The 26,515-nt window shown below is 43.2% G+C and overlaps 1 protein-coding gene and 1 long non-coding RNA gene across 14 annotated transcripts in view; one reads left to right on the top strand and one right to left on the bottom strand.

Moving 5' to 3' along the window:
• LOC147800126 (uncharacterized) overlaps positions 1 to 5,728 on the bottom strand; it is a 29,069-nt gene extending 23,341 nt beyond the window's left edge. Inside the window, exon 1 of one of the 2 annotated variants that reach the window (XR_015424553.1) lies at positions 5,634 to 5,728. This is a non-coding gene — a long non-coding RNA (uncharacterized LOC147800126). Of the gene's footprint in view, positions 1 to 521; positions 613 to 5,633 lie in introns of those variants that run through there. The other variant, XR_015424554.1, reaches the window with a different exon arrangement.
• Positions 1 to 26,083, top strand: part of LOC110977222 (uncharacterized) — a 114,520-nt gene extending 88,437 nt beyond the window's left edge. For all 12 annotated transcript variants that reach the window (XM_087133732.1, XM_022231140.2, XM_022231141.2 and 9 more), the window contains 6 exons: positions 1,486 to 2,151; positions 17,710 to 18,288; positions 18,960 to 19,116; positions 20,546 to 20,643; positions 21,256 to 21,430; positions 21,740 to 26,083. In XM_087133732.1, coding sequence (XP_086989858.1) covers positions 1,486 to 2,151; positions 17,710 to 18,288; positions 18,960 to 19,116; positions 20,546 to 20,643; positions 21,256 to 21,430; positions 21,740 to 22,042 — 1,978 coding nt within the window. In that variant the 3' untranslated portion in view covers positions 22,043 to 26,083. The remainder of the gene's footprint in view (positions 1 to 1,485; positions 2,152 to 17,709; positions 18,289 to 18,959; positions 19,117 to 20,545; positions 20,644 to 21,255; positions 21,431 to 21,739) is intronic.
• The last annotated feature ends 432 nt before the right edge of the window (positions 26,084 to 26,515 follow it).

Consider the following 26,515-nt stretch of genomic DNA (forward strand, 5'->3'; position numbering starts at 1 on the left):
GTTGATTCATTGAGCATTTGAATGAGATTACTGACTGACTTCCTGTGCATCTGTTTAGGGGATAGACTGTCCAATTTATACCTGGCTGACACACCTATAATAAGCACCCTTTTAATAGCATTCCCCAAAATAGGTTAAACCTGTCACAGATCAGATGACTCAATGGGGATTCCCCTCATCTGGCTGGCCAGAAGACCCAATTAATTATGCAAATGAGACACCTGCCAGTGACAGTGGGCCTTGTTTGTAGTTTCCAAATACCTGTCCCACAGGCAACAATATGGGGCTTCCAGGCAACTAGTGATTCATAGGCGTGGTTGCGCTGTCATGGTTCATTGCTTGTGGTATTGATAACGACTTGCAAACTGGGCATTCAGCTGAACTGTGTAAGTGCATGACTCATATTGGGTTTGCATGCGTGGAGATTGTCTGTGAATTGTGTACAAATTATAAGGTAGAAACATGATTCATAGGATGAAGCTAATGTACTTGTACCCAGACTGATTGTGTGGAACACCTACCGCATCAGAATGATTGTAACCAAATCTTCCTGCAATGAAGTGTGCCGTTGTGTGATTCCAAGCGGTCCATTCAAGGTGCAAAATGCTGTGTGAATATTCAAGAGAGTTTTTTTTGTAATTATGAAGCAATAGCATGCATAAAAAATGAAGTGGGTTTTTTTTTTATAAAACTTTACCAGTACATGTTATTATTGGTATCATGCGTGAGTGACTTCTGAATATGCATTAAGTGAATGACTCATAAGCATTCCATCGCTGTACCATTCAAGGACATAATTATTGTACACAGAGTGTGTTCATCACATGCACATGTACTTAATCCACTCTAACTGAAAGCAATTAGGTTGACTGAACATCCTGGCTGACCAAGCACATAAACATATTGGTATTCATTGCCCTGGCTTCTACATGTACGTGTCATCTCTTTTCTTGGAAGCCCCTCCGTGATTGGCTGGGGCACTAATTGAACGAGAGGTCAAGTGAGAGCGTTTGCTTCCCCCTGCAAAGTGTCTGTCTGTTTGTATACATATCATATACACATATATTCAACACCATAAGCTGTGTGGCGTATGGGCCTGCCGCAGTCAAGGTCCGTGCTCTGTGCTTATCCAGGGTGTAATTATATGTACTACAGTGTGCGTGTCATTTCTGTTCGAACGTGGACCTGGGAGTAGGAAAGGTGAGATGTACACATACACGCATACAGCAACATCAAAACTGGACTAGCAGCATTTGGTCCGGTTAGACTTGATCCAGATTAAATTGATTTTAATTGAAATCAATACTTTGGTGTTTCTATGCGTATGTCCTGTGGGGGCACACAATGCAGTTGTTGATTGCTTTGTGTTCTGTTTGATCGATTGTTACATCAGCAAGTGAGTCAATTGAAATTCACTGGGAATAAACATAGTATTGATGTTGCAGTACAGTTTTGTGATCACTGAGTGTCAAATTTCATCAACAGATACCCGTCTCCAAAGACGTCCCCAACGTCAGCAACCAAGGAGCCATCGCCGTCAGCTCAAGTCACCTCAAGACCAAGAACAAGGACCTCCCCTCCCCTGCCTTCCAATAATAAGGACATATCGCCGACCCGTCCGGTTAGTGCCGGGTCGAGAACAAAGTCCACACCAGATTTAGCTGAGACCACCGAGAGGTCACCGTCTCATCCAGCCAGCACAAGACCAAGGACTAGAGCCTCTCCTCCCCTGACTTCCACCAAGGGAACATCCCCTACTCACCAGGGGAGACCTAGGACCAGGACTTCCCCACTGCTCCCTACCGGCAACGAGGCATCTCTAACTCATCCAGGGGGCCCGAGGACTAGAATCTCCCCACCCCCGGCCGCCAGCGAGAAGTCCCTGACACACCCAGCAGGTCTGGCAACCAGGACCTCCCCTTCCCTGACTACCAGCAAAGAGACGTCCCCGGCCTATCAGGTCCCAGCCAGTCCACGGCCAAGGGCTGAGAGCTTCGACTTGCCCCCTCCTCCAACACCTCCCGCCGTGCCAGTCATCGAGGACTTGGAGCAGATTGGGGAACTTCCGCCACCCCCTCCAGAGGTACTTGGAGAATACCCTATCTGTCAGGAGGAGGACAAGCACGTGGTTGAAGAGCAAATAACTAGGAGGTAAGTTTGCATTTCTTCTTTGGTCAAGTTTTTTTTTGGGGGGGTGAGATTGAAACAGAGTGAACAAAATAGTTAAGAGCCATATATCAGGTTTGACTCTGTCTCATCTCTTGTCCAGTTCATATTTAAGAGAACTGAAGGAACTCTTTGTCACTCTGACTGTTCATTTCAAATTAATTCTGTCTGCTTGGGAGGTGTTTCGTAGATTGTTCCACATGTTATCAAATGTAGCTTTAAAGTTATGTGCACCAAAAAAGTGTGGCACAAGCTTGCCGTAGCCGAAAAAAAGCATCAGCCTCTGATTTCATAGAGATGGAGCAGAGTCGGCGTATTACCCTACAAAAGCGGTTGATCATCACAAGGAAATCAACCAACTTGTCAAAAGTAGCAGCACACTACTGTGATATTTAATGGAAGCCTGATTATTAGTCAGCAGAAATGCTATACTAATTTGAGTTTCCTTCTGAGCTACTAGATTCGGCTAAGGTGGGGTGATTGAATGTCCCCCTCTCCCAAAAAAGGAATGTGGTATTTTGAGCCTCAAGCAGGGTGTCCATCAGAGATGAGAGCGTTTGGTCAGTCCGCATGTTTTGGCAAGCCCTACCTTTTTCCCCCACTGGAGCTTCCGATCCCCTTCCAGCCCACCCAGCGTCCTGCTCGGCCTTTATGGCCGAGCCGTTGGGAGTGCACTGCTTGGGAGACCCCTGACCCCAGCGTTTGATGTTCCCCAACGTTTTGGCTCAGGTATTAACCTTGGGTCCCCTAAGGCTCTGTAAATCTATCCAGTGATCACAGGGGTTGGTGAGGGAAATCTCAGGTGTGCTGTTTGCTTCTCTCATTAGTTCGCCATTGGCAGGTTGGGGCATGTACTGGTAAAAATATATACATTTACTGTTGTTGTGGGCAATTTGGAAATTTTAGGGGTACCCAGGAGATGCTTGAGGGTTAAAAGAGGGGGTTTGTTTTATGGGGGTGGGGATGGAGATATAACAAACTGTAGTGATAAGAAAACTCCTTGAAAATCTTTAACTGCTTGGGAAGCAGAGAGTGAAAAAAATCCTTGAAAAGGGTCAGACTGTTTTTCGTGAGCAGTTTCTAGCCAGTAGTTTTAACGGGACGATTTCCTCAACAAAGAAAGCCAGTTTCCCGTGGAAAAGGGAAGTTGTACGTGTATGCCTATGTCACCAAGCCTGTTTAATTCTATGAGTTTTCTTTTTATTCCTTGTTCGTAATGTTTTATTTTTACATTAACAATTGACATCAAATGTGATAAACATCAAGACAAGACTAACAGTGGTGACCAAGCTTGACAGTGAAAGCAGAACCACACTATTGTTTGGTGTTATATTTCATCATGTACATGTGCTTGTAGCAACACATTACAGTAAACGGTTAATACATTGTGAGACTTCATGATGAATTCCAAACATGAAACAGCTGTAAGATTTATAACTCCACAGTCAGACAAACCTTTAAAAGTCTACGGTCAAATACCCAGTCGTAGCTCTTGTTCTATTTGCAGCCAGTCAATGTCAAAAGCTCACATTTGTGCCTTGAAAAAGGCTGAGGAATTTCTTGGAAGATGGATTAGACTAGAGAGGCATAGTTTTAGGGATTAACTAGACGAAGTTGTGACTACTGCACATTTTCCTCATGTTTGTGGCACCTGCTTTCCTGGTAAGCCGTCACTGGTAGCCATCCTCCTTGTCATTGGTATGTTTACAGTGTTTGAAAAGGATTATTATTGTGCTGTGATTGATGGCACTATCAGTGCACTAAGCGGAATGATACAACTGAATAAGGGCACATCTCTGTGTGGTCACACAGTTTTCCTTTACATACATACATTTGGTTGGGGTTCAGAAACCATGTTTACAAGCTGTAACTGTTGAAATTGAAACATGGCCTGAAGTTTCCCTTTGAAGACTTTATCTTCGGCAGCAAAGTGTCTCATAGATCTGTGTGATAGAGTGCTACCGGTAAATGTTAAACCTAACACCGTAGGGTGTATGTAAAATCATATTGAAATTGAAGGATCGAGGACTGTTGGGGTTAGGCCTTTTTTTTCCCAGCAAGTCCTGCACTAAAAAGTGATTAACAAACAGGTTTTGTGAATTTTCACAAACAGGAAATGCATTTTTGGGAAACTTGAAATAAAGCCAAACCCAACTGCACATTCATATCAAATCTGCAGATGCCCTGGACGTGTTCATGGACGGCTGTGCTCTGATGCATCAGAAGTTAATAATGTGGACCAGCCCGCTTCCTTAATCTGTGGATTGGAATTGTGTTTGTTTCTATATATAGCTTGTGACAATAGACATTGTATCGCAGCGGAATGTAAGCCATGATCCAAGTTTAGCCCGATTGTATGCTTTGGGCATTGTTATCTGGAAATGATGATCTCCATTCCAGTGGCCTGGAGTTCATTATCCTTGTTCTGCGGACTGGACAGTCAACATCCTTGATTGGTTCTCTGTTGCAAGTGAACTTTATATGTGGGTTAATAGCTGGTAATCATTTACAGACCTTGTTCCATTGTTTATTTTTGTGGTGATTGGTGACTGGAAATACAGGTGGTGTAATCCAGCGCTCAGAGAAAGACAGGGAAAGAGGTGGACTCTATGTACAAGCTGAAGCATAGTGGAACTTGGAAGAACTCCAAATTGTGCAATTTTGCAGAACTGCTAAACTGTGTGATAACAGATATTTTTGTCAAACTAAGTTTGGGGGATTGTCATAGTTATGAGATTTTGTAATTCTGATGTTTTTTTAGTTCTGTGAATTTGAAATTTAGATTTCTTCACTTTTTATTATTTGAGTAGTCTAGTTTAACTCTTTCAAACAATTTAGAGAAAAATGACCACCGATTTACAAAACATGCACATGCATCTGAATGTTTACAAAAATTTCTGTAAAATTTCCAATCCTGCACATTAGTTGATTTTTTTCCTAAACGTTTTCCCATTTTTTCTTAGAAAATACTCTTTGGGTCCTTCCACTTAAGTGCTTTTTATTTGAACATGGAACACTTTTACAAAGCTTCTCTGTGACAAATTTCAGTTGAAGTTTCTGAAGAGATAATCCCATTGTTACACTGATTGCTTCTGAGAGCAGAAAAGAAGATGAAACACGCTGCGGTTCCAAGAAGTTTCCAGTGTTGGTGTGCGGTTGCTCATGAAGAGTAACCTTGGGACGAAACACTTCAACAAGAAGCTTCCAAGAAGGAAGAACTATTGAAAAACAGAAGATGAGGAAAGCATTTTTTAGTCCAATTCAAAAGAGGAAGGACTCAGTTACAAAAGATGGAAGAGTTGATGTATTGTAAAAGTGGTGAAAGTGTACATGCACATGTGCACATGCTCTGAATCGTGTTTTGCATGAGAAAGCGAAAGCCACACAATCAGTGCTTTGCATTCCTGGACTGTTCTCATTCTGTGACTATAAATAGCACTCAGGGTCCAACCAAATGAAAATCTCACCTTTGTCCTAGTTCCAAGTACCTCCCTCCTAACAGAATGGTAGAGCCCAGTATTCCCCTCAAGACTGTTTGGCTACATGTTCTTTGCTGCTACTTTTTTCAGTAGGAATTTCTCTCCTGGCCAGGCTTGCGGGTGTGTCTGTAAGACTCACGGAGTTTACCGAGTTAATGCTTCCATACCTTCTATTCTTTTCTCCCTACAAGTGTTGTGGCTGCCCCGACTGCCTGCAGGGCTGAAGTCTTTCAAGAATTTATTTTTTGTTTCCTGGTTGGGAAGAGAGAGTGATTGTATGCTTAGTGTCAGTCTGAAATAATGCAATCGGAAGAGGCGGGCCCATTGTCCTGTGGTCTGTGAGGCTCCATGTTGTGAGCAGGATCAGATACAGTAAGAAAAAAACCCACACAGGAAGACTTGTGAAGTTGTGGTTCTGGAGTTGACAGAGCAGGACCATTGATGCTGAGACTTGAGGCTGGAGAAAAGGACCTCCGCTATTGCAAGCAGTGTTCTTCAGAATCCTGTCTCGGCTGACTCGCTTTGTTGGAGCAAGTTTTCATCTCTCGGTCAGAGGATGCCAGGGCAGTGGCACCAAGGACAGACTGTGCTTTGGAATGCCCGATTTTGTAATAAGGGCTGTCCAGATTGCTCAACCGCATGAGAGTGGGCTGTTGACTGGCAGGCGCCCAATAGATGCCACATTCAGGTGTGTTTACTTAAGGCTGGCAAAGGCACTATGAGATGTTGTGACTAAAATAACATTGTCTTATCCGGATTCTGATAAGATAATTTAGCACTGACAGGGATATGGGAGCAGTAAACAGATAACAATATCTGTTCAGGAGGAACATTGATTGACTTGAGTCAAGACTAGTGAATAGTAATTTCTCTGAGTCCAAGGGAATTGTGGTTTGCTGGAGAGCTCTTTATAGGAGATAACACTTTATGATCCTGTAATGACCCATCTACTTGTACTTTTGTATATAAACCTCCATCCTGTTTCATTGCTGTCAACATTCCTCCTACATGTACCTCATCAGAGGGGATATACCATAAATCCTTTGCATGATGTGGTGTTTAAATGTCCGCTGGGAGGTGTCAACACTGCAGTAATGGGAGATAACAGCCCTGCTGTGAACATAAGCTGAGGAGGCCAGGTACTCTCCCTGCACCCTGCCGTGGGTAATGAGAACCTCTACCAGCTATCAGATATAGCCAACTACCAGACTATCCCGAAGGTGCATTTTCTAGACTGTAGAATCTCCATTTCCAGGGTGGGTTCTGAGCTCATGGTCTAGCGCCACGGTGAATGTTCAGGAATGTTTCTCAGTAATCGGGGAGGTATTTTTCTAAACTTCCAGCGGGGTATGTCACAGCGGCAAACCGATATCAGCGTCGGATAGTGAACTCTCATTGTGAATGATATAGTAACTCTTCGTCACTCGTGAATGTCCTGACTTGAACCATTGCGGGATGACCCAACACTCTTGTGCAGTCACGCTGAGCAGTGGCAGATCAAATGTTTTAAGGACAGGGAACACATTCAGAAAATGCTCTTGAGTTGCATTTGACTCGCGAGAATTTTGATTGAGCTGGGTTGGTCCTTACAGCTTCAGTGGCTAGTGATTCCACTGTTTCTCAGGTTAGTTTTTTTCTTCTTTTGTTAACTTGTATTTTGTGCTTTATACGTACTATCAGGGATGCCAGTTTTCATACAAAGCCCGGTTTCCAGCTTTGTCATTTGACATGCCGGTGTGACTCCAGGCCAAGGATCTCTGACAGTGTTGGCAAAGCTGGTTGGCAAAGTTGCTTAAATCTATGGCGTAATAATACCAATCTCCATGCGCGCGTCACTATCGCCATTTCTGTGGTAGTATAGTTTGACATAAGTGCCAAACTTACAGACAAGGAATGGTTACTTTCCAACCTCGGAACCCAGAAAACTTCACTTAGTTTCTAGAAAAGAGTGCTCAAGTATCGGGCAAAGGCTGTAATACAGTTTTGATTGACCTTCAACGCTCCAGGTTATGGTTACCAGCAGCTTGCCTACACTGCCAACAGTGTTGACGGGACGCGCTTGCCAACCAGTGGTAGCCCGCATGCGCCCATCTATTTTGCATATTTCATGGGAAAGGTCCATTGTTAAGAGTCTGTAGCTTGTTTTAGATTAACATTACTCGTCAACATGTCGATGTGCCTATTCATTTAGCGTGTACATGTGTACAATGTAAGTGAGGATTAATTTGTGCCAGTTTCTTGAGTGAAAAAATCCTGACGTAAACACATTGATAGGGTTTTTGAAAGCTGCTTCTTCCCATTTCAATTTAGAATGTACATGTACATGTAGATGCAGGTCTGTTGTTAAGTTCAATCTGCCAGAAAAAGTTCCTTTGGGAATACATGAACTACCTCACAACAAAACAGGAAACCCCTCACTCCAGGAATCATCTTGACATAGGAAAATGAGGGAATATGATCCAACGCTAACTCTCTGTCAGTTTTTTTTTTTTTTACACTTGAAACGTGTGACAGTGCCCTAAATGTTTAACATCCAACTCTAGATTGGACCCCCTATTCCCCCATCTTGAGCTGAATTGGCACAATGGCAGACGTGCAGCAAAAGGCACGTGGACTTCCACATTGGGCCGTGCGATTGGACAGAAGAGCTTGCACATCATGCAATGCAAGCAATCTCCTCAGACTGACCCCCCCTGGCCCACCTGAATTACCACATGCGGTCGCAGGGAAGCATCAACACAAAAAGTCGCTTCCAAGGAAACCAGCATTCCATCAGCCCTTACTGTATCTGGTTGGAGTCACCCTCAGCCAACCGCAGGGTTGATCCACCCTGTTTCAACGCAGTCTGTGGAGTCAGTAGACAGTCGTTGGGGAAGCAGGCCGGGATAAGAATATAATGGAAATACAATATTTTAGGAAGTGTGCCAGGTCACCAGAGAGGAATGCAGGATGATGTCATGCTGCGGCCTTTGCCACTTCAACTGACACCCTGGCCAGTAACAAACAATGGATGTGGAAGCTTTCCTAATCATGTTTAAGGTCTAGGATCCAGACTTATGTCTATAAACACATACTGCAACCACACTGTACAACACATCAGATAAATACAATGGCAACATATTAAAGTAGCGAAAGCTATAATTATGCACATGTGAGGTTCGGGGGGGGGGAACTAGCACTGCGACCAATTTACAGGGTGTCAGTCTATTGCTGAAAACCTGGCATTTTTTATATTTTCTCATCAATATAACTATAAGGAGCTACGGCACTTGAGAACTGATTTTGATAATCACAGTATACCTTCAGATGATAAATTACTCAAGATTAAAATTTGCTCAGTAATCTTTGAAGTTCAGCTCAGTTGTAATTGTAAATTTAAATCCCACGTTGTCCTGATGCATGCCTGTTGCCAGGTGGATATTTACTCTACACGGTAACTGAATCTGGGCATTTTCCCCCATAGCACATGTATTTGTATGCAAGATATGCACTTCACTACCCCAAATCCCATCCCGTCCCTTCAGTGCTCGCCCGTAATAAATTGACCACTCTGTCAGCCTGATGATTTCTGCCGCCCCGCAGTCTCCTCTGCATGCACCCTCCTGTTTGTGCAATTCCTGCTCAATATAAGCTGGCTGCCCAAGTTTCTCGTCAAGCTTTTGTGGAAAGCCTCGCTGAGAGATACAGTTGCACATGTGAGGTGCAGCAACCCCCCCCCTCTTTTTATCCTCCTTCTGATTTCCCTTCTCCTTTTGCTGACTGAAATTCTGTGATCAGTGAGGTCTTTGCCTTTTCTTTACAGGCGAGCAAAGGCCCCGGGGCAGGCAGTGGGGCCCACCACTAGGGACTCCGGGAAAACAGGCGGATAGTATTACTTCAAATAATCAAAAGAATTTGTGGTGTCTTCAAGGAAGAAGATAAGGCATTGTTAGAATTAAACACGTTTGCATAGTAATACATTCATGATTTTCTGAACATGTGAATGATAACCATGTATTTGTTTGTCACGGATTTTTAATTGCTGAAATGCACCGGCTATCCCCTGTATTGGTACTGTAGCTGTCAGATTGAAGGCCATTCCTTGAATTGATTTTGCGTCAAGTGTTTGCAGGGCCGTGAGCTACTGGGAGATTTTATTCAGGGCTGTAATTAACTGGACGCCGTCATTGGCAGGGAGAGTGCAGTGTGCACATGTCACAACCGCTGCCTGTGTGTCCACCCATAGAGTAAGGACTCGGTAAACTCTTTACTTTTCTGTTTTGCGTTTTACCACCCTGGGAATTGCGTGCAAGCTGTACAATCGTGAAAAGAATGCTAAAAATGCTGAGAAATTGGAATATTGTGGCCCTGGGGTTCATCATGTGCAAGGGCAGCGTGTTTGCAGACAGATTTATAAGGCATTGGAGAGGATGCTGGTGATGCCACAGAAACTCTGTAGTTTCCATTTCATCCATTAAAACCAGCATGGTTACCCTTCCTTTTGGTCAATTTAGGTCCAGACCAACTTGGCAAGAAATTCTGTATAACCTTCAGTTAGTTACATCGCGGGGCCTGTTGTCATTCCAGGAAGGTTTTTTTTAGCAGGGTCAAATATCTTGACCTGCGGTCAGACCAGGGCTTACCCCATGGGGTCAAGGCAGCGGTATGGGACAAGAGCATTCAGTGGGCTGGAAGGAGATAAACACCCTCCTTGTATCAATGGCCTGAGATAGGATAAGGACTTGGGGGGGGGTCACTCATCAGTGTTCAGTAGATTACTTCACAACTTGTCACAAGTTCTGTAGGATTGCATGGAGTTTGGAGTGCTTTGCCTGTGTGAAGCTATGGTGCAGTAGTCAGGTAAACTACTCCTTGGTTTGATTTCTTTGTGCCTTTGGAACTTCTTTCCTACATGTATAATTATCCCTCCCAGATGGTTAAGAATCTACCAAGAGGTGTGGATAGATTTTTGCAGCAGTAGCAGGTTATCTATACAAATGACCGAAGGCCTCTTAATTACTACATGTGTAATTGTGTTCTGTCGGTTTTGCATTCAAATGATTGTGAATTCGCGTGAAATTTCTGAGAGAAGTCAGTGCCATTGTCAACTTGGCGTAAGACTTAGTGGTCGACTCTTCATAAAGCTTCTTTTGTAACGAAGAACATGTCTCTCCCTTTGCTGCCGGTACATCATGATGTATACTCTCCAGGCTCACTGACACGGATCAAAACTGCCACTGGACTGCACAGTTTGAAAGTACCCCATGATGTGGCTGGGGTACATGTACCTCGAAGTGAAAACACTGCAAGGCCTGGACCTTGGGTCTGCGGAAGCTGTTTGTGCCTGGACTTCTGAGATGACAAACTGAAGCACTCTTGTTTTTTTTAGATTAAGTTTCTTTGAAACCCATCTCTGTTCCATCCAGCTTCACCCCGCCCCCATCCACTTCAGTACTTTCCTCCTCCTGTGGCTCCCATCACATATGCACCTTGTCTCTCCGCCCCCCCACAGCATAGACTCAGTAACGATGACTCCTTTCGCTCCAGATCCTGAGCCGGGATGCCCTCTTCCTTCTTATTATCCAGCAAATTATCTTCAGCCGGAGCCCGAGCCTGCAGCACGGATCCCCATGTCCCGTCGAGGAGATGAAATCTGTTCCTGGCACGGTGACAGAATCGCGGCAGTTTTGTTCATGCCGGGCTGTCGTTTTATGTTTTGTGATTTGTTTGTTTCCGTTCAGTCGTACATGATATTAAATTGCCCCTCAGCATTCTGCGAAATAGGTTCGCGTTGATACCCAGGCACCTGCCTCGTGCATTTGTAACTGTTTCATGTACAACCAAATGCAGGCTGCACAACACGGATACATGAAAAGGGAATCTTTTGTATCAACCCTAACACCCTAGGGTGTATGTAAAAATCATATTGAAATTGGAGGATTTGGGACTGTTAGGGTTAAAAAGAAATAAGTAGTAAGTGTACCGTCTGTGGTAAAATTCTCGTTCACACATTTAGGGCCCCTTGTTTACAGGGCACCCAGATGATGCTGTCAATCAAAGATTTAACTGTTTGTGCTGTTAAAGGTTATAAGGCTACACCAAATGTGAGGTACATGTAATTGGAATGTACCATTTTGGGCATTCATGACAGGCTGCCTGTCCGATATATGGGGTGTCTAGGTTGGGAATCATGGGGCCCCCTGATTTAGCCTGGTGGCTGTTGGAGGATATCACCTTTTAGATTTTATTTTGAGGACTAACATATTTCTTTCATTAGCCGGCATGCAACTTTGCCTCGAATCAGCTGATTTTCTCCTTTCTCAGTTCACACTCCTGCCATTGAAAATTGCAAATACACTGCGCCGTCTTGTAAAGACTGGGATTTCCTCATTTTCTGTCACAGTCCAAGTTGCGTGCCTGCATTAGAGGGTAAAGACGTACCCTCCCTCCGGTGGCATTATGAGTCTGCCCTCCTGACATCACAAATTTCATATTACCAGTATGACACAAAGTTTACTTTATGGCTTAAACAGGGAAACGTGAGGGAACATGTGCATGTCATTCCTAGAGTCACAGAAGAATCATACATGCACGTATCAGGACTGGAAATGGCATAAATTTTGTGATTCATACACTACTCAAAAAAGTTAAGGACCACTTTTTATTTTGTGTATTTTTTTCTATATGAGATATTTTACTGCTGAAAATGTGCATTTGATGTTTTTAAACAATTTTTAAATTTTTATTCCAATGAGAATACCATCTAGACAAACAAAACATGAAAGAACTAGTCCCCACTCATTGCTTGGACTAAAAAAAGTTAAGAAAAAAGTAAAACAAATTCCAAAGTCCTGTCTCCACTACTACATGATGGCAGACCTGAATTGAAGTTTTAAGCCTGGTAAATCTAGTTACACCATCACATAAACATAACAATTTGAATTTCCCAGACTAAAGACACTGTTGATATGCCTCGAGATTCGGTGTACCAGATTTTATTCAAATTTAATTTGCATAGGTTTGTTCTGTGGCATCCACATGTTGAAAGGATTCCGACTCTAGAATGCTGTGCAGGAATATTGACACTCGCAAGGTGCAAGCTTCTGGTTTTCTCATCATTTTGGGAAGGACCAGTCCTTTGGTCTGGTCACTTAGGATTAGCCAGGTGTGTGATTTATGGCCATTATGCAGAAGATATGATGGAGTTACCAGACTGTCAGATGCATTAAAATAGCACAGGAAACGGGCTGGTATGAGGCTCATGCAGAAACCATCTGCAGTAAGGTTATGATTAGGGGATCTTATTTGTTGGATTTTTACTGACTGGGGTCTGATATATTTTGACAGCCACTCACTGGCCCATTTTCTTGCCCCGATGTGGTTTCTGAGTAGGCGTGTCAACATCCGCACAAAGAGAATAGTGCATATCACAGGTGTATAAAAGGCCATAAGGCATGAACAGCAGAAAAGGGACTATTGTGGGAGCTCAGAGTCCAAGACATGTTGGAAAGTAATGATGTGGGATTTGATGGGTGTCTGTCAGTGTCAATTATTTATGAAAATTGGTGAGTACAGCAACACGTGGCCTGTACGACATGGGCATCTGTGTTTTGCTCCAATTTGCAGGAATGGATTTCACATTGTAGAATGAAACGCAACATCATGCTTCGTGGAAAAGCCAAGATTTGCTGAAAATTAGTTGATATCAGAGGAATATGTTTGTAGTTGAGCTGCAGAAAATTGCGTGTTTGGCGTGATTTCGGTCAGACGTTTCAATTGTTGTAAAGTACACTTCCAACTCTACATGATTCATTTGTCCAGTTGTAAATATTTTCACTGCAAAGGAAGCCTGAAGTTGAAGGCGTTGAAGGCTGGAAATGTGCATGCTAAACCGCTCTTGCCTTGTTATTTGATTCCCTATGGTCTTAAGGCAATCAGCATTCACTTGATCACACCGCCCTGGCATGTAAAAACATGCCCCCCTCCCAAAGGTCGCTGAGGAGAATAGGGCAAGACAGCGGCTGCCCGTGTAGAGATGTGACAAGCAGGGGCAATCAATATTTTACAATTGCTGTGGGAGTGTTTGCGCAGCTTAGAGTGTGATCTGAATAGAATTCAGTCCCAGCGAGCCGGGTTCTTGAGGAAACATGTCAGAAATTAGTTGTGACACGGCCAGGCAAAGGTCACAAGTTTGATACAGCACTCTACTTTTGGGCACTAGTGTATTTTTCATGTGCACATGTAGTTTGTGATTGTACCTGTCAAGAAGACATTTTTCATGATTTCTTGTACATTTTGTTCCAGGATGCTTATCGTATGCTGTTACATGTACATGGAAAAATCACACACAGTCAAAGCTTTGGTACAAAGGTACTAGACCAGCGATCATTGTGGATGATGTCATCAATCATTCCTCAACCAGTTCCATATTTGCTTTGCATCTGTACATGATGTAACTTTTTTTGCACAGGCGTGACATTTCTCAACCCCGAGATATAGGCCATCATCCTGTGAATGCCCTGTGCTGTGGACATTCAGGGCACAGCAGGTTGTTTATCAGTCCCCCCCCATGAACTTCCTCCTTTCTTGGGACCCTACCCTGTCATCCACTTACTACTGGGCTGTATGCTCCCCACATTTATATCCATGGCTCCCACTGGGGCCACATTCCAAAGAACTGGGGAGGGTGTAGTTATCACTTTAATAGCAAATGGCCCCGTATGTGCTGAGCATAAAAAAAGGCTGGGAACTGTTGGTAAGCAGACTGCTTACTGTCTTTTACCTGGCAAACATTCTTCTGCACTCAGCAAATACTTTCCTTTGCAGCCGTGGGCAATAAATTTCCGAGCAGTGGGTAGCACACAGCCGAGTTTTGCTGGTATCCCCATTTCTGTTGTGGAAATAAATTGTGTTCTTCACCGAGCAGAATTCCGTGCGTGGAAGTTTGAAACCCCACAGTAGGTTGGTCAGTGCCAGTGTTTCCGCATATTCCACATTTTCAGGTTCAAATAGCTTCTCAAGAGGGTCTGACCTGTATTTTTTTCTCTCTTGTTCTGAAAAAACAGAAAATTAGAAAATTGGGAACACACCTGTGGATTGGTTGATTGATTGAATTTTTTGGCCTGCAGCATCAAATAGTTGCCAGGATCAGCAGGACAGCAGCAGGCAAAGTTGGCTGGTCTTGCTATACTCTCACTGTACACCTGCACTCAAGTAGTCACTTTCTGGTGCCAAATACGGAACGGAGAAAAGCAAAATTTAAGAAAATTGCAGGCCCGTTGCCTGACCCGAGACGAGGGGGGTTCATCAAACCAAAAAGTGAAACGTTTGGCACTGTGAACACATTTTTATACAAAGGCCTATCACTATGAGCTTTGGAATACAACATTGAAAAGTTGCCTGTCTGTCATGAACCAAAAGTTGCATGTAAAACTTGTACACAGTAGTTTTCAGTATTGAATAAAATTAACAAAAATACATTGATTTCATACCCTTTGAGACACCTGAAATATGGATATTTGCCGGAACTTCCTGACACTAGTGACAGTGCATATGACTGGAGATGGACTCATTAATATGCAGAATCGTGGTCACCTTGAGCTTGAGAATCAACGTACATGTACCAGTATAAGCCGTGGCTTGTATGCCGAATATTACAGTATATTTGAAATATTCAGTACGCACAAAAAAAAGACCACCAACAAGCGGAACTCAGAAGCGTGCAGGGGGGTTTGTTTGAACCCCCCAAACCCCCCTAGCCTATACAAGCCTGAATTGTGTCATTTTCACATCTGGATATTTGGTGAAGACCTATGAAGTCCAATTAGGGAGTGAAAGCAAACGTAATAGTTGGTCAGTGATGCAAAAAATTAACATATCATTACTTTCCTCTGTGGGCAAAGCCAAACAATTTCCTGTTGGTTTTACCCTTGAAAGATCAGTAAATATTCTGTTGTGCGACATTTGCATGTATGACTGAGTGTCTGGAAACTGTCTGCATTGGACTGTTGGCGTCTTTATTCAAGTTTTTGCACTGCAGGCTGGGAACAAGGAAGTGGTTGTGGTTGACTGTAGCGTTCATGTGAAACTGTTTGCAATTGTGATCTTGGCAGGGGTCGATGCGCAGGATGGGAAAGTTGAAATGATCCTTCCTGCCTGAAATGTTTGTTTTAATTTGAAGACAGAGCAACTTCTCCAAGTGGCAGGATGGCAGATGTGCTCTTCTTGGGCCCAGTGCCTTTGGAAAGTTTTGGACAGCTTAGGAGGTCATTGACATACATGCATTGCCAGCCAGTTCTTGATATATGTTCGATTTTTATACAGCTGCATCATTCTCTGTCAATCCTTGCCATCCCACATCTGACAAAACCCATCAATGGATGTTGTGCGATTTTGACAAATTTCAGGTCTGTAGGCCCCAGATGATCCGGTTTCCTTCCCACAGGGGCTCATTGACCTGTTTTTCATCAATGCCGAGAATGTGCTACATGTAGGCCCTATAGGATAACTGCACAGGCCTATGCGCCATGTCTGTTTAAACAAATGCTTGTGAACAGGGGCAATTTTAAATGTAATTTCCGGTGGTCAAGGGCATGTTACATGTGCATAAATTTTCCACTCACCCCAATTTCATGGTATTTTGCAGAAGATTGTTAGTTCCCCAATATAGTTTTTTAGGTTAAAATCTCTTCATCGTTCATCGGTTCCCAGTGTTGCATTATTCTGCATGTGCCTTTTCAAAGGCCAGCCGCCTGATTTGCCGGTCTAATGCTTGGCAACTTTCCACCAAGAGCTTGAATTTTTCCCACGAGTCGATCCGAAAATTTTCCCACAAGACAATGACTTACTGCACCTCGGCGACCGTCATGTCGTCACGCATCATGCCATTCATTTTCAAATTTGGAGGGACTATGCAGTGGCAAGAGCATGACACACACATCCTGCCGCATTTGCGGTTTCTTTCCTATTTTCATGTTTGCTTTGGGCCTGCACTCATTCCAATCCCTTCTCAAGGACACAGAAACATTGTTCACAATTGGACAAAAAAGTTCAATGTTAGTATCAGCCAGACCTACCGGTGTGATATTACATGTACTGTGTTAAACTGCCATTGCGTGATGTGCACTTCTTCACAGAGTCATCGTCAGTGATCGTTTTTTGGTTTGTTTCAAAATGATTTTCCAATCTTACAGTTTATATGACAACTTTAACTTGTCAGCCAGATATACCCATGTGCGTGTGTGTGTGTGTACATTGCATCTAAATGGCCCGGTTCAGATTTCGGTGGGTTTTCCTGGCTTTCCTTGTCAGACACATTTTGGGGGTTTGGGCATCCAGTTTAGCCACAGTAAGGCCATTATATTAATTCTGTGTTTGAATTCAATGCCAGCCCCGGCGTGCACTTACTTCCTGGTTTCATTTTGGCTTTATGTTGCGGTCCAGTTGGCATTAATCCCATATCCTAAAGCTATTAGGACACATGTATATATACATTGTAAGTATTTCTCTCATTTCAGCAGCTGCCAAATGACCATGGGCATCAGTTCATGTGCCATTGAATCATATGGTTAAAAAAATATCCCCAGTTTTCCTGTTGTTAATGAAATTCAAATCAGGCAGGGTGTCGATACAGACATGTATATTGTGTATCATATGTACACATGTAATCACTGCAGTGTACCACTGGTTCTGTATGCTGTTCAGGATGGCCAGTAATTGCAACAGGTGTGTACATGGACCTCAGTGCCCGCGTCATTTTTTTTCCTTGTGAACACTACCAAACACACCATTCTGTGTGTGTTCAGTACATTGGAATTGTTGTTTGAGCCAATCCTTGTCTGACTTGGCAGTTAGCAATGTGTTGTACTTGGTCAGTTTGACCTTTTATAAAGTGCCGTGTTTGTTTTCAGTTCTTGGTTCATTGTAAGCTTTCATTAGCCTTCAGTGATAGCTACTTGATTGGTTTTCTTCAAGTTGACGACGAGAGGGCTCTTGGTCAAGCTAATCCAACGGGCATTCAGTGCATTAAGAAGAGAAACAAAATCCACAGTATTGCTTTAAAAAATTTGTCTCAATTTCATTTCAGGAGAGCTGCCCAAATTCATGCCGCAGTGAGCCGCCCAGAGTCCCAAATAGACCACGCCTCCTCCCCCTCTGCCTCATCTCGCACGTCCAGCCCCAATTCGGTAGACTCAACCGAGGAAAGGTCAGCATTCACCAACCCTGACATCGACCAAGAGGTCAGACCAAGATCAGAGACACCCAAGAGGGAGGTGAGAGTGTCCCCCAGCCTCGACAACCGAGCAGAGGAAGCCGACATCCTGACTAGGAGCAGCACACCGTCCTCGCTTTCGAGGATCAGCCCTGTCGGCCGCGGGCGGCCCCCACTTGACTTGGGCCTGGAGGATGAGGCCAAACCCATTGAGGTCATCGAGATTGTCCACACCCCAACCCTCTCGCCAAAGCGGGGCGAGCGCGACCTGCCGGGGAGTGCCCGGGAGCACTCCCAGGATCCCTTAGTGGACTGGGTCCTCCACTCACTCAATCCCCAGGACGTTGCTCTCAGAGAGCTGTTCAAGTTTCCAGAAGAGCCCCAAAGGCCAGGGGCACTGACAGAGGAGCAGATGCCGCACGAGAAGAAGGGAGAAGCCCAGACACCTAAGAGGTACATATACATTTTTGTAACAAGGCATTTTTCCTCTGACATACGTGTTACACTCCAGCTGAAAAGCTTTGTAACACATATCTGTCCAGAGACAGCATTTGCATAAAACATAATTTACTTGGATGTGTTGGGGTAGTCGGGGTCCATATTTCCGGCCAGACATCGTGGACAGTGACAAAATGGAAGTCATGTTTCAGGGCATTGAATAGATAGGAAACCAAAGATACATCTCTTCACAGAAAAAAACTGAGACTGTTTGTAGCCATTGTTTACCCTAAACATTTCAGCTATCAAAACTGAAACAGTTTTAAGGTTTTCCTAGAATAGATTTCTTTTTATTTGAACAACACCTGCATATCATGTTGTTACAATGATGTACTTTAAAAGCTGTTTTCGGTTCCATCCTTTTTTGTAATCGCTAAACTATGGTGGCCCTGGAGGGGCATTGCCATATTGACGATAGGCAATGTTCCTCCAGGGCCACCATACTAAAGACCTATATACCGGTATCTCACTCTCATATATTAAACTAATTATTCAGTGTCATGGAACTATTTGGAAGCAGAGTCAAGAGCATGTTTTTTTTGTCAGTGCATTACCCCGCAAAAATAGAACTGCAAAATGTTTACCTGATTTTTGCCCACCAAATCATCTCCTTGTTGTGTCCTCAGGTCTGAGTGTGACGTCAAGTCACTGACTCACGCCCTGTCCAGCTCCATGTATCTCCAGATCTCGCCAGCCAAGGCCCTGCTGCTGACGAGGGCCAAGAGCATGAGCGGCCCCAGCGAAGTGGTGCAGGGAGACAGCGAAGAGCTCAGGAAGACCAAGGTTTGTGTCCATGAAGCAGACTGCGGCCCATAAGGATCCAGTAAAAGACAAATTGAAGTTTTCAGAAAACACGATTGTTGGTACTTCACACTGTGCAGTAGATAAGGGAATGGCATGCAGCGGTGTGTCTCCAAACACTGTTGATATGAATTCTATCGGTTCACTACAGAATTGTGCAAACCCATTGCAGAATTGTTTGCATTTTGAAAATGTTGGAAATTCCTGGCAGTTGTAGGGAGTTCAGATTGAATAATTGGTCTTAAAGTCAGGAAGACATTTGCAATACTGAGTCATACGAATCATTCTCAAAATCCAGCACTCTCTCTTCATAAATCGGAGCAAACCACACAACAGTTTGATCTCAACTGAAATGATAGTACTGTGAATTGTATACATTATAAAAAAAATCCCTTCACGGCGTCATCTCTCACTCCCTGTACAGGGGGCAGATTTTCTTTGAGACATTACAGTAGACTGTTGGTATTCGTGACCCAGGAAGTTGACTAGATGTCAAAGTGTAGAAGTGCCCTTGTACAAGTATACTTCACCGTGTACTGAAAGTTCGGCGTAGTTGACACTGAAAGAACAGTGACCTAATTACCTTACCCTACTAAGGCAGCAGGGGAGGAAACAAACAGAAACCCGGTGTAGACGTATGAGTCACTCATGCAGGGGGCTTTGTTTATGCGATTACGTCTTTTCACCGGGCAACACTTGAGTGACGGCACCAGAAATCCTTTTTCCTGTTGATGGGTTTTTATCAGTGAAACCTCATCTCGACGGCGATGCCGCTTGTAAAGTCAGGGTCACAGAAAGTAGAATGTGCGTGTGAAACTGTCCACCGCAGTCCTTCCCATTGTTTGTTGTCGCTCGCGATAAAAAGGCCAGTCCGGGACACACTGGTCGGCATACCTGTCTGGGCCATCACCGCATACTCACCGTTGACAGCCCAGTTCAGAAATACTTTTAAATTTGGATTAAGCAACAGCTTGGGAGGTAAAGGGATTGTCCAAAAATGATTGAAAGCAAGGTATGTCTACCTTCTTCAGTAACACCATTGTCGATGGTTTGTTGGTTGTGCTTTTAACTGAATTTGTGACAATGTCGACCGTTGCTGTACATGGCATCATATATCACTTCCTGGATCAAACATTTTCCACAACCATAGCCAGCAATTGGTTTGCATGTATGGCTTGGTCTTGATCGATAGCAGCAATTGATTTTTTGTCCAGTTCAGACGCTTGCTGCTTTAGGTCAAAATTAGGGTACTGTCATTGTGGTTTTTTTTTTTCTGTAGTTGTATTCGTGCTCATCTACTCTTTGCATTAACCAGAGAAACTAGACGCCTAAACTTGTCTAGGTTCAGGTTGTTCAGGCAGGCTGTCAGGTCACAGTTGATTAATTTGGGGGCATCTCGTTTGTTTGCCAGGAGGAGCTCATCAGCAGATTGGCCCGGAAGGTCTCGGACCTGAGAAAGGAGAAGGAAGAACTCCTGAAGGAGATGAGCAACATTGAGGACCTTGGCAGGTTAGTGCACATGCACTCAGTGGAGTTGTAGTGGCCATGATGATCCAAGCAGTCGGGAAAGATGACAGCGTTGCCCAGCAACAAGACCTTAGGTTACAATTGTTTCTTCCAGCCAATGAGCAAAAGGGTACTCTATCAGGGCCAAGTCGGTCATTATGGGCGAACTTCTGAGGCATTCACCAGAGCTACAGTGTGGGGAATGTTTGCCCTTTTTTATACACATAACATGAGGAATCAGAGTGAATGTTGGCAATAGTTGCTTCTGAGGTCAGCCATCGGGGCAAACATTGAGGAGCAGGTTTGTTCATTGCGTTTGGCCTGTTCTTGCTTTTTTTTCTCATGAAAAAGGGACAGTGTCTTGTGATTACTGTGTAATCACCAATGACAGATATGTTTGGGCACCAGTACTTGATCAGAATGTACACAGTAATTGTTTATGCATGTTATTGGCTGTTTCGTGGGCTAACATAAAAACCAGATCAGTTGCCGTCATGTTGCCACCAAAATGGGCTAAGACCTACCCCGTCCGATGTGAATGCCTGGTTGTCAAGCCTTGTTGGTAAGTGTCACTCAACTATCGCTCACTGTGCTTCATGCTATTTTCCCCACCAGGCAAGTCACAGAAAATGTGAGGAAGTCCTGCAAGACCAGCAACGTGGACAAGTACCTGATGTATGTGGGCGATGCGGACAGAGTCACAAAGCTGCTCCTCTCGCTGTCGCGCCGTCTGGCCAAGGTGAACAGCGTGCTGGACAGGCTGGAAGGCAACGATGAGGAAGAACAAAAGGTGAGAGAGACTCGGCATATTTTCAGTTAGTTATCAAGAATGGCTCAAGGGAAAGAACCTAAAATTGGCCGTGAGATTGCCGAGTTATATGTAACATTCCAGCCTTGGCTCGGGAATCCAATTTCTGGTCTTTTGTAGTCCCAGACTAAACCTTAGTTTTAATATTTAATTGGTAAGGTACATCTCATTTTAAACTTCACCCTGTGTATATATCCGTTATGGTCTTTCATGTACTTGTTCATTTTCAGCAACTTTAATCGTGCAGTTCATAATGTTAATAATTGTTTGCACCGCTCTTGTTTCATGTAGCCCGATCTTCAGAAAATGCATGAGGATTTGATGGGCAAGTACGAGGACGCCAAGGGGCTGAAAAAGAGCATCGATGCCCGGCACGTCCAGATCAGCAGCATGCTGCAGGACCACCTGAGCCCTGAGGAGTACGAGGACTTCTGCCACTTTGTGCCCATGCGGTCCCGGCAGCGCATCACGGCCCAGGAGCTGGATGACCGCATTGCCCTGGGGGAGGAGCAGCTGCAGGCGCTGAGGGAGAGCCTGAAGGGGGAGGGCGGGCCAGAGGGCGAGGGGTCACAGAGTGGGGCCCAGGCCAGCTGATGCGGCGGGCGAGACGTGCCCATTTTGGTCAGATGAATGGATCTGAGGACCCGGTCGTGTTGGCGGCTGCTACACAACTGAGACAATTCTGCCAATGCTTTCTTGTGAGAAAACGGTGCCATGCTGACAGTCCTTCCCGCAACATGTGACCTATGTCATCGTCTGAGGCTATTAAAGGAATAATTTGGCTGAGCCGCGTGATTGGAATGGATGCAGGGACTCACAAATGTCTCCCGGCCAATCAGAGATTAGCCTTTCTGAGCATGATTTTTCTTCCCCGATGGAACTCCAGTGGGGTGGCAAATGAGCTGACTTGGTGCTTTCTTTTTTTGGGGGGGGGTTGTAGATATTCTATTGTGGGCATCAGGCAGACTCTGCTTTGAACAAATCATTCCAAGTGTGCTGTGCTTCCAAGGCAGCACTAAACAAATGACTTGAATTAAGTGTAGCGCCCTCTAGAGGGTTTTGACTGGCAGGCAGATGGCCCAGCTTACCTTTCATGTAGTAAGAGAGACAGCTGTAAATTTTACAGTAAACATTAACAAGTTTGTAACAAAACAAAAACATTGTGCCTACATGGTGCAACGGGAAAAAGTATAGAGTTTCTTCATTTAATCTTCAAGGAGGTCTGCGTTTTCATGTATTTGTAATGTAAGCTATGTGTGCAAAGTGTGTCAAAGCCTTGCCGATGTTCTTTTAATACTGCAGATTTTTGTTATTGAGATTTTTCTGTCATCTGGTGCCTGAAGATTCTCTTCTCTTAATAGGCGTAACATCCAAAGAATTTTGTTGGTTCTCTTTTGGAAGCCACAGTAGACGTGCTTTAATTTTCATTTCTGGGGTTTTAGTGTTTCTTCAATAAACTTCCTTCAAGTTGCATCTCACCAAGAAGCGATATTGTACAGATTCGTGTGTTGAGCTCATGTGCCGAGCACAGCACGCCTGATGCAACAGCCGAAAAGTAAACCACAAAGGATGGTTAGGTAATTGGAGAAGAGTAAAGTGTTTTGTCACGTTTTGTTCTACTCTCTCATTTCAATCGTAACCACTGTAAACTTTGGTATTCCACGTTTCAAGAATTATATTCATGCAGAGAGAACCAAGCAGAAGGCACTAAGCTTGTTTTTTTTTTCTGTCCCAGAGTAAAGTATGTACATGTATTGCCAATCACGTTTTGGTGTAAATATATAACTATATATATATATCATCTTGTATCTGTTTGACGTGTCATATGAGTTTGTCCACAATATTATCCTATGGGCTAATTGTGAACAGGGTGTTTGCGTGTGTGTGCGTTTTGTACTTCATTCCTTCACTGTGTTGGGCATGCCTAATCATCTTCCAGCTGAGAGCCCGCTAAGCGTACTACTTTGCTGATACCCAGAAACTAAAGGGTGATAGCATGCAATTTGTGAATGGTATTCCCTGATATCTGCTTACAGTGTAAATACGCTAAGCAGGGTTTTACGTGCTTAGCGTGAAATGAGGTCAGCAGCATTCTGATGTGTGTGAGAGCTGCCTGGCATTAGAATGTCACTCGGTGAAATTGCTTTGTACATATCCAATGGAACCTTTGGCTGTAATTGGTTTATTGTGGTAGAAAATATTTACATGTTTTGGGGGTAATTTTGTTATGCAGCTTTTCAAAAATGAACCCTCCACTGCCCCTCTGTTTTTTCCTCCCAACATTGTAACAAATATTGCCATTTTGTACTCCCTGAATCAAACAGGGACAGCCCGAGTACTGTCCTTAGTTGAGTCTGTACGTGTTTCGATTCACGTGCGAGTACATTTTCCAACCGCATGGACCACACTGATGTAATTTTGCGTTCTTTGAAGAGAATCCTGAGCACGAGGTCGTTTTCCGAAAAGTATCACAAAATGATGGCATTCCCCACAACAAGAATGATTTGAACAAAAGTTTGAATAGCATACATGTCTGTGATTTTCAGTGCAGTGACTTGAAAGGATTTTTTTTTTTTCATTTATTTCTAGGAAAGGCTATGCACCAAATTTACTCGGTGTTTCAAGAGGCTGACCCCAAAACGTTTGCTTGCTTGCTTGAAAACTCAAATTCAGGCAAGATTATATTAAATTATGCATACTAGATCCTTTTTTATACTAGATGTTTGCGAAAAGTTTCATGTATTTAAATGAGTAATTTATTCTCAGTGTTTATAGAAATCACAACCAAAGATTAGTTATCCAGTGATATCCAGTAATTAATACCAAATTTTTTTTTTCCTTTTTCATTGATGTATGACTGATAATGCAAATTTGGATGGAAAAAAGTAACACATATTGGTGTGAATATTCCGTGTTTATATCTAAGCATAAGGGGATTTCTCTTTCACTAGAGAGTCGCATAATTCAGAGTTGTTCAGTGGAAAAGCTTTATTTCTGTGCTTATCAGGAAGAAAAACAGACCAAATATGGGTGTCTTGCCACATCAAGCAGCCGTAGAGTAAACTAAATGTGCTGCCTCTGTGAATGAAGTGTTTTCAACAATACAACGCGGTTGAAAGTTTTTGTGTTGCTTTTGATTTTTTTTCTCCAAGCAGTACTGTTTGTTTCCAAATTGAAACAACACCTAATCTGTAATAATATTGATAAGTTGGAAACCTGGTTTGAAGTACTTCAGGAAAGTGTAGCACAGAAGACCATTTGAAAGCTTTTAACGGTTTCCATTTCATGACTTTGTACATTAACTTGTGTTGGTAACTTTTTTAGCTGGTACATGTATTTGGAAAGACATTTTTAGTGCCAAAAGAACATTCAGTTTCTGAGTTTTCTGAGTTGTTGTGAAACTGTGGTTTTTCTGCCGTCGTTATCTGAGAGTATTAGGTCGAGATTTTGGAGGACTTCAACTAGAGGCCCATTTTCACGGAGCACACGTTCCTGAATTCAGAGTGATTTGTTTCAAAGGCAAGGGCTGTGAAATGCTTCTGGATGCAGAAATCAAACTGAATTGTGAGACTGAACCCATGTTTGGTAATTCCTTTGTAGCATAATTTGTAACGTCTCGTTAACATTGACAAAAAAAAATGGCTTCAAGTACTTTTGTTTCCGTTATTAGCAATTGTCCAAACTTATTTTCCCTTCCTGTTTTTAAGTTATTTGGTTGAGAAGTTAAAATGCCACCATGAACACTGTAACTTTCTTTAAATGGTGCAATAGACAAAAAATTGGGGTTTTTTTTTAGAAATTGATGGAAACTACTTTTGAGTCTTGTGTAGTTTAACTTCATTGACAAGTAGTTGGCTTTGGCTACTACAAAATAATGATCAGTGTATCACTGTTCATGACATTCAAGCCAAGTGCCATCACTGCTGTGTGTGGGCAACCATATTATAGTCAGATACCTTTTCTCTGAAACAAAGTAATGAATTATTTTCTGAGGGACGTGGATTTTGTTAACCCAAAAATTCTCAACAATGTAAACATGCTAAAACAGAACTTGCTTTGTAAAATCAAAGCTTGTTGATATGCTGACATAACTGGGTTTTGTATTTACCAGATTCCTCAAACGCAAAAGCTATCAGAAATTGTAGAGGACGTTTTTAATTGAGAAAACTGGAGTAATAGTTTTAGTAAAACTTGGGAAACGACTTCGAAATAATGTCACTGTACAAGACATCTGGTACAAGTATTGTACATATTTTTTCCCATAAAAATGTATATTTTTGTGAATAGGAAACAAACACTTATGAAGTGTCATAATTAACGTTTTCTTTAATTTTTACATCGGAATTTAAAAAGATATAAATCACACAATGGTACAATGATAGGTTAGGGCATTTTAAGGGGAAATTTTGCTGTCACACACATAGCATGTAGTGTACTGTGTATGACGCCTTTTTAACGTTATGCTTTAATAATGGGATAGATTGTATTGTGGGCTGAGCCGGGTTCCGTTCACGGAACATTGGTTCCAGACACAGTGCTTATAAATTCCGTGCAGTTTTATGCCTAGTAACTTTTTGTTGGAATTTACGAATAAAGAACTGAAGAGCTAGGTTGACGAATTGTTTCAGTATAAAACAGTATGTCTCTTTTTTTTTATTCACGTCATTTGTTCCAGTACTAGGCCTGTAGTCAGCGGAAAGTCTGCCAACAGAAGTCCAGTCTAGTCCGAAGATCTTAAAGCGCCGCGAGCATGAAATACACGTAAAACGTTATTGCATTAGCACCATTTGGTTAGGAATACTGTGTTAATGCAATAGGCGCAGGCGCCACGACAGGCATGCACACCTGGTATGCCTGTGCGTATGCGTTAACGTTCACACTCGATTGGCACCGGTAGTGATGACACCTTTTGGCCAAGTTATCCATCTTGCAGTCCTTGGTGTAGTCCATCGCACGCGTCTGTCCACCACTCGTCTTGGGCCAAAACGGCAGAAGTCAATAGTGAACTCGATCGAGCATATGGGTGCACCCACTTAAGTAGGCCAGAAAATGTCAGCAGAGTCATTA

This window comes from Acanthaster planci, linkage group LG02 (assembly GCF_054643075.1).
Source record: "Acanthaster planci isolate LZ-2023a linkage group LG02, COTS_SCS, whole genome shotgun sequence".
Lineage (NCBI taxonomy): Eukaryota > Metazoa > Echinodermata > Asteroidea > Valvatida > Acanthasteridae > Acanthaster > Acanthaster planci.